The sequence below is a fragment of the Rhododendron vialii genome, chromosome 11a (assembly GCF_030253575.1).
Source record: "Rhododendron vialii isolate Sample 1 chromosome 11a, ASM3025357v1".
NCBI classification, from domain to species: Eukaryota; Viridiplantae; Streptophyta; class Magnoliopsida; order Ericales; family Ericaceae; genus Rhododendron; species Rhododendron vialii.
Genome location: NC_080567.1, coordinates 21,568,345 through 21,577,151, shown reverse-complemented (window position 1 = coordinate 21,577,151; position 8,807 = coordinate 21,568,345). Strand labels below are relative to the sequence as shown.

Genomic DNA, 8,807 nt, shown 5'->3' with positions numbered 1-8,807 from the left:
CATTGTACGAGATACCACAGAGAAGGTCAAAACCATCAGGCAAAGGATCCAAACAGCTCAAAGTCGACAGAAGAGTTATGCGGATAAAAGGAACCGACCATTAGCCTTTGCAGTAGAAGATTACGTATTCTTGAAGATCAAACTAAAGAAAGGAGTCATTAGATTTGGGAAAAAGGGAAAGTTGTCCCCGTGCCACATTGGACCCTTCGACATCGTGGAGAAGATCGGAAGAGTTGCGTATTGTCTAGCGCTGCCGCCACAGCTAGATAGAGTACATAACGTGTTCCACGTTTCAATGTTCCGCAAGTATCTTGCATTGCCCACGCATGTCCTCAACTGGGAAGACCTCACCATCGAAGAAGATGCGATGTACGAAGAAGAACTAATAGAAATTCAGGACCGAAGTGAAAAGACAATCTGAAACAAGACAATCAAGTTGGTACGAGTTTTGTGAAAACACCGCGGATCTGCAGAAACCACATGAGAGAGAGAAGAAACCATGAAGGCAAATTTACCCCCACCTGTTCGAATCCGAGCGTGCGTCTAATTTCGAGGACGAATTTGTTTAAGGGGGATAGTTTGTAACGACTCTGATTTTCAATAAATAAAAATTTCGTTATATAATGGAATTGGAATTTTTATTACTTGGTATTACTTTTAAAAAATTACTTTTTAATTCTTATAATCTGTCATAATTAGATTTAAGCCTTTAAAATTGTATTATTGACTAGAAATCCTATATGGCAAGAAGAATTAGTTTTCAACCAATTAGTTGAAGGAACCGAACTATCAATTCACCTAGTTACGATTTCCTAACTCTAGATGGACCTTTTTGACCATCTTTGAGCCTTATGAACCCCTCCCAACCCTAATTGAACCATTAGGCTATTAGAGGTTATACCCCATGACTAGTCATTCAAGCCCATACCTATCTTCTTTATTTCTTAACCCATTGGTCAATAATTTGTTAGGGAAATTTTTATCTCTTGGACAATGGAAATTAGATTACCAATGAATATATGATTTGACAAGACAAATCATGGGCCATAGAAAACCATCATTTTACTTCCAAAAGAAGCAAACTTAGCCTTGCCATGCATGCAACCCTAAGACTAATAGCCTTAAACCTAAATTACCCACCAAAGTCACGTTCCTAGATTCTCTAAGTACATATATGTACTTATATATAGGTATACACACCTCATAACCTATTATAAACATGCCTATATATGTCTATATGTACATATATACACTTTATAGGAAAAGTGTTAAACATTGAACAATGTTCTTGTCATTGAAAGCCTTAACCTCTCTTCATTACTTTTCCTTAGCTTTAGTAAGTCTACTTGATACTTTAGTGTACTTATATATATACTTAGGCATATATATATATATATACATAGTGCAAGAGAGAGAGAGAGAGAGAGAGAGAGAGAGAGAGAGAGAGGGAGAGGGAAAGGGCCGAAAGGGAGAGAGAGGAGGAGTGAAGTGTGTGCTTGTGTTTTGGGCACTTTTACAAGCTATCTATTGTACCAACTTCACACTCAAGCCTAGTACTACATGACAACCCATTCTAGGCTTCTTTAAACACAAACCTAGCCAATCATTTTCTTCTTTCTTGCAAGCAACCCATCCTAGGACATGACAAGACTAAAAACCCTTCATGATAACCTAAGGTATGGCCTAGAATGGAAATGACAAGTGAGGAAGGCATGGCATGCTCGATTTGACCAAACAATGGAACAAAATCCATAGGGGAGAGAGAGAGAGAGAGAGAGAGAGAGAGAGAGAATCGGCCGGGGGGAGAAGGAGTCAAATTTTGCTATAAATAGCACCCCCCCACTCACCATTCAACTCACACCTTCATCCTCCAACTTCTCTCTCTAGAAATCCTTGTGTTCTTACCTTGTTCTTCTTTATTCTTGAGTTCTTCCTAAGTTCCTCAAGGAACTCATCCTAAGCCGCCACTAAACCGTCATTCGACCACCCTCTCGATCAAAAAGTCTTAGTAGTATTAGTCAAGATTTAGTTTCGAGAGAAACCCTTCTCTTTCGAAGCTACCGGAAGCTTACCGTAGGAAGTTACTCCGATCGAACGCCAACTCATTTTCCATAGCCATCCTACCTCCAAGAAGAATGGTAGAATCTTCTTATCTCCTATCTCTAAGTATATGTAAAATACCACTCTAGCCGTTTTCTCTAAGTATAATTAGAAGTTGTATATTACTTGTACGTTTGAAATGCATGTTAGTCAATAAACTTATTTTGCTAATGGAAGTATGAACATGTTGAATAAATGACTTTTATTCCAATAAACATATGTTGTTTAGAATTTCCCACAAAGGAAGGAAGAATGAATTTTTAAAAGATAAGAATTTAACGTTTGATTAGAAGTATTCGTATTTTGATCTTAGAATGGTTACGAGCATGTATACATGAATTGTTTGTATTACTTGTTGAGTGACAAAGCATAAGTGATTTTCATTCCAAATGCGTTCGTACATGTGGCGTTATGCTTTAAGTGATGATTTGAGCATGATTGATAATATAGAGTTGGATTATCTTGCTAGTTTAGTTTCAAGATTATAAATGAATGATTTATGATTACGTATGTGAAAAGTCCTACCGCGGAGTCGTTGCATGATAACGAGACACAAAAATCGAGGACGTAGAAATATGACACCTAGGGTGTGTTAAAGGCAAGATAAGTTTTGAAACCACAATAGAGCCGGGCTTGACAGCGCATTGTGTGGTGTGTGTGTGTGTGAAAATGATATTCGAAAAACCCAATGAGAACCCGGACCGGCAGAATCATTGTGGGGATACTCGAGAATCCGGAACGGCGGAACCGAGGGATAAATTGTGGTTTGGTTATCTATGGAGAGGAGCCAACACGATTTTTTAATGATTTTCGAAAGCCCAAATGGGAACCTGGACCGGCGAAACCATTGTGGGATACTCGGGAGACCGAAACGACTTTGAAAACGTTGACTTGGTAAATGAAAGGTGAAACCAGTGACACAGTCTACGAAATGATGCGTAGGAGAAACTCAGAAATCATGAACATCAGCAATAGTTGAATAGCAAATGTGGATGTGTCATTATTAACTGTCTTGTTAAATATGCATGAACTATGTGGCAATCGTTAATCTTATGATCTTATGTTTGTAAGTTAAGGGTTAAAGGGTATAGATTATTCTATTGAGCTCTTGTAGCACATGGTGTTACTTTTTGGTGACTCTGACATATTATACCAGGGGCGACGCTAGAATAATGTGTCAGATTTTGTAGATGAACATGATGAGCTGTACACCTTGGAAGATTTTTGAGCTGGCTAGGATGGAAGAGCAGGCGGAGCAGTAGATAGGAATCCTAGTTCCCCCTCCTTTTGTTTAAAAATAGTACTCTTGTTAGAGTTATGATATAATATCGAGCCAGACTCTACTTAGTTTTTCAATGAAATTACCTATTTAATGTTCCCAAAATTAGGAGTGTTACAATTTTCGAAAATATAGGTCTCTACATCGATAAGAGTATCAAAAATTAAAATTTTCTTTGTAAAATGGATATTTTATCTTTATTTTTATTGACAGAAATCAGATCGTCCATTTTATAAACCAAAATTCAAATATTGATATATCTATCGACTTTCGATCAAGCCGATTTTTTGCATGGCAATACTATATTGCGGGTCTTAAAATATAAACGGTTTGATCACAATAATAAACACTCGGTAGAGCCCATAATAGGCAGTGATGAAAAAGTAATGTTTTACACCGTCAGTGGATATAATTTATTCTCATATAGGATTTCGTTCAATTAGCTTAAGGTCTCTTTACTTTTTTTGTGATCCGTGTTGCGCAGCTCCGTGCTACGCAGCGTGCTGCGCGGCCGTCGAAGCAGTCTTGCCGGCATCGGTCTGGCATCGGTCTGATGATCGAAAATGTCCACTGCGTAGAGCTCGTTGAGTACTACAAGTGTACCAAAAATCAACTCGATCAAATATCGTTAAGTACCTCATTGGAATACATATAACTTGAAAAAAATGAATTCAGTGGTTTTGATCCAGTGTTTAGTATCCATTAGGATTCATTTTTTTTTCCGAATTATATGAATTCTGATGAGGCACTTAACAATATTTAATCGAGTTAATTTTTGGCACACTTATAGTACTCAACGAACTCTACACAGTAGATGTCTTCAATCGTCAGACCAATGCCAGCAAAGCCACGCTGGCGGCCGTGCAGCACGTAGTGCAACACAGGCTGCACAACACAGTCCCCGGATCCCTTTGGGCTCTCCTCACTTGTCTGCCCGTTAGCCAAGCACCATCCCCATACTCTCCGTGAACCCCTCTCTCTCTCCTCCCCTCTCTCTCCTCCCACCACACTATAAATACTTGTTCCCACATTGCATTTCCCTCATCTCATCCTCCCAAGTCCTCTATACACCTCCCAATAAGTGCGACTTACAATAAGTCTCTCCCTCCCACCCCATCCTTTTATCTCCAAGCCTTGGCCGGTGTTTCTTTCTCATCAAACACCCGATACCGCCACCGGCCAACTGCGACGAGAGATAAGGGATAGTAAATAAGCGTGAGCGAGAGAGAGACAGATACAGTCGTCTATTTCGGGAAAAAAAAAAACGAAAAATGGAACACGGAGCGATAGTCACCATCACCTCCGCCTCCGGAGGAGATGCCCCCGACGTGCCGGTCGGGAAACTAATCCTCGTATCGTCGATCGCCGCCGGTGTCCAGTTTGGGTGGGCCTTACAGCTCTCCCTCCTGACACCTTATGTGCAGACTCTTGGTGTCCCCCATGTATGGTCTAGCTTTATCTGGCTCTGTGGGCCCCTTTCAGGCCTACTTGTCCAACCCACTGTTGGTTACTTCAGTGACCGATGCACCTCGAAGTTCGGCCGCCGCCGTCCGTTCATTGTATCTGGCGCAGTCTTGGTCGCCGTCGCGGTCTTCCTCATCGGCTTCGCGGCCGACATGGGGAGAATCTTCGGTGACTCGGCCACAGAAAAAATGAAACCACGAGCAGTCGCGCTGTTCGTTGTTGGATTTTGGATGTTGGACGTGGCGAACAACACCTTGCAAGGGCCGTGCCGAGCCTTCCTGGCCGATCTGTGCGGGTCCAACCACTCGAAGATCAGCGCGTCGAACGCGTTTTTCTCCTTTTTCATGGCCGTCGGAAACGTCTTGGGATACGCGGCGGGATCCTACTCTAAGCTGTACAAAATACTGCCCTTCACGAAAACCGAGGCGTGCGACATCTACTGCGCCAACCTTAAAATGTGCTTCATTTGCTCCATCCTCTTCTTGATTATCCTAACCACAATTGCAGTCACGATAGTGAAAGAAACACCGATAACGCAGGAAGATGTCAACAACGGATCCGAATCGATGCCATTTTTCGGGCAGCTTTGCTCCTCGCTCAAAACCCTGCCAAAGCCGATGTGGATTTTGTTCGCGGTGACCGCGTTGAACTGGATCGGTTGGTTCCCATTCACATTGTACGATACCGACTGGATGGGCAGGGAGATCTACGGTGGCAACCCCGATGGTAACGCTGCCCAGGCCAAGCTGTACGATCAAGGAGTGAGCGCGGGATCGCTTGGGCTAATGGTGTATGCCGTGACCTTGGGATTCATGTCGTTGGCAATCGAGCCAATGGCAAAATGCCTGGGTCACGTGAAACGGGTGTGGGGACTTGGAAACCTGGTGTTGGCGATATGCCTGGCGATGATGGTGGTTGTGACGAAGATTGCCGACAAAGCCCGTGGCACAGCCGTTCAGCCACCGGATTCCAACATCAAGGCCTCCGCCATTGCTATTTTTGCCGTCCTTGGTATCCCACAAGCGGTTAGTTTATACTCCTTAGTTCCTCTTCTTAATCCCAATAATGTAAAAAAAACTATTCAGCAAAACATTCAGAATTCAATTTATATCAGAATCAGATTATTTAATTTTTTCGTCTAATGTTTGTGCAGGTGACTTATAGCATTCCATTTGCTCTAGCTTCAATATATTCTAGCAGTTCAGGATCCGGCCAAGGTAATGGTTTTTCCTGGACTGAGGATGGTGTTGTACACATCCAAACCGTCCGTCTCGACAATTAATAGTCAAAATTGCTGAGACGGTTGGACGGTTTAGATTATGCATAACACCGAACAATCGAACCATTGATTGTCAAGATAGATGGCAACACCATCCCCTAAGCCGCTTTTTCCACTTTCATTCATTACCAAAAAAAAAATACTTTTGCAGAAAAAAGGTCACTAACAGAGTCACATCACTACCATATATTCACCTAACACAATATCTATGTCTAATATTTTTGTAGGGCTTTCTTTGGGGCTCTTGAACGTTTCAATTTGCATTCCACAGGTAAGACACTAAACATCATTGCTATAATTCACTAGTTCTCCAAAATGCAGAGTTTTAACTAATAAGTGCATTGTATTTCATCAAACAGATGCTCGTTGCGGTGGTGGTTGGGCCGTTGGATGCTGCGTTCGGAGGTGGTAACCTTCCCGGGTTTGTATTGGGAGCCATTGTAGCCGCCGCGAGCGCCATTTGCGCGTTCACAATCCTCCCATCGTCGGCCGGGAAGAATGCCTAAGAATCAAGGGAGGCGTTCGTGAACCCGCATGTATATGTGTACATATTCCTCATCTGGCGAGCAGAATCGAACTACATGGCCCAAAGTGATTACTCCCAGAGTTACATGCGGCTGCGTCGGGGGCTTCAACCGGGATGAGTGAAAAATATTGAGCTGTAAATAAACACATTGTTCGTCTTGCAATTTTTGTTTTTTGGGTTTTGTGAGAAGATAGGACAATGTGGCGTTAATTTGCCTATGTTAGTTTTCTTATGCTCTTTTAGGCATGTAAACTAATGTAGGAGTTGCCAATTTTGGCTTATATTTAATGCTTATTTCATTGAAATTAAATGGTGTTCTTTCTTTTTTTATTTTCGTGCCGTATCCGTTACCAAAGTAACGTGGTGGTGGAATATTGGTTTGGGATGACAATCTCGCCCGAAACCAATGAATTACCTGGCTTAAGCCGCACCGACCGAAACGGTTTTTTGTCTGATTTTTTAATCGTCGTTTCGGTTTTCGATTTTAAATAACTGGCGGAATTTTGTTTAGATTTACAAATATTCACACTCCACACCGAATCGTAATCCCCTATATATTGTTGTGTTTTAGTTGGTATCATTGAGTATCTAACTGTAAACTCTCTGTTTTTCTTTCAGGACTAACATCGTTGGGTTTCAGCCCGTCAATGGGTTCGGGAAAAAAAAATCAAACGAAGTCGTTTCCCGTCGGCTAGGGTTACTATCTAGGTGCAAAGAAACCCATCGGATTTCGTTACGGCCGGGTTGGTTTCGAGTGGAAATTTTGAATTTTGGTTCGATTATGTCAAATTCCCGAATCCAAGCCACCCGTTGCCATCTGTGGTGATAAAAAAGGGGAACAGTGCAATGTTGTTTATACCCATTTTTGGCTCCAAACCTCAAACTAGCACTGGATGGCCATTTAATTAAGTATTAACTTAATTAAATTGGGCCGATATTCATTGTTTTCTCTGGCTAAAAATTAGTTATAAGCTATATTAATTTTGCGATTTGGAACAATGCCCGATTAATCAAAGTCCAAGTGAGGCTAGGTGCACCAAATAATTTTCCCATTGAGATCGATCAATTTATTAGAAGGAAGCTGGGGTCAATTTTTTAACCATTATTACGTGGAAGAATTAGATGCTGTAAAGGTGGAGTGGCCCATCAATATAGGAAGCAGTTGGCCAATTTGAAAGTGGAAAATGTTATGGACACTTGGCAAGTTCAGGTAAAATAACAGCCCATTTCCCGGACTTTGGGTCGGTGCCGTGCAGTCACCTTCGAGCCGTCGGATGCACGATCCGACGGCTCGAAGGTGCGCAGCACGGTGTTGTGCACACCACTGCATAGCACCATCCCCCAATTCCCATTTCCCATCCATTCAAGCTGTGTTCAAACGACTCCAATGCCCGTGATCTTAAAACCGCTACGAACTGCCGTGGGTGTGGAACGTGCATGGGACACTTAGCCAATATTGGAGGAGTTGGCAGTTGATTTTCATAGCTTTGCGGGAAGGGGACTCTCGTCAAAAAATACTAGTTTCAACGAAGGAAAATGGGTTCAGCATCAATTAAGTTCTACAAACTTTTCTACTTTCAACAAAGTACTGTAGAAAATATCCGAGTACTTTGTACTCAACCCCATTCAACTTACTTCTTCAAGTAATTTGGATTTTACGTTTCCGTTGTACTCAACTTTATTATTCCGACATAATAAAGTTTACGTTTTACGTTCTCTTTCCTACACAATTAGGAAATTCTAAGTCCACAACCGTGTGGCAGCAAATCACGAACCTCTTTGTGATCCTTACCCTTTGGATCATACACGATCGCTCTACGAGTTAGAAGTCAAGATTCACGGCAATCATCTTCAAAGAATCAACGCCTGCAAACGCATTTGCGCCTTGCTCAGCGTATGTGTGTCAAAAACGAGAGTTTTCAAATGTGGAATGGTGTATGTTTTGATATCCGGAGAGGTTCGACTTATTTTTTCGAAGAATTCAGGAAATTAGCCAAAAATTTGTCCTTAATAAAATGTTATTGTTGCCGATTAAAAAATAAATAGCCAAAGATCTGTAATAGCAATATAGGATTTCGTTCAACTAGTCCAAGCTGTCGAGCAAAATAATTGTTCGTTTGAGAGGTCATCATCCACTCCACTCCAGTTAAAAGTTGCCA

The 8,807-nt window shown here is 41.7% G+C and overlaps 1 protein-coding gene across 2 annotated transcripts; it reads left to right on the top strand.

Annotated features, from left to right (window-relative positions):
* The first annotated feature begins 4,422 nt into the window (after positions 1 to 4,422).
* Positions 4,423 to 7,437, top strand: LOC131307793 (sucrose transport protein-like). Of its 2 annotated transcripts, XR_009194230.1 has the most exons (5): positions 4,423 to 5,868; positions 5,997 to 6,060; positions 6,350 to 6,393; positions 6,482 to 6,783; positions 7,267 to 7,437. XR_009194230.1 is itself a non-coding variant. In XM_058334481.1 (4 exons), exons 1-4 carry the CDS (start codon positions 4,651 to 4,653, stop codon positions 6,626 to 6,628), a joined length of 1,473 nt encoding a protein of 490 aa, XP_058190464.1. In that variant the 5' UTR covers positions 4,423 to 4,650; the 3' UTR covers positions 6,629 to 6,978. The 2 variants fall into 2 exon arrangements, 1 of the variants encoding a protein (XP_058190464.1); XM_058334481.1 differs by lacking the exon at positions 7,267 to 7,437 and having other exon boundaries at positions 6,482 to 6,978.
* The last annotated feature ends 1,370 nt before the right edge of the window (positions 7,438 to 8,807 follow it).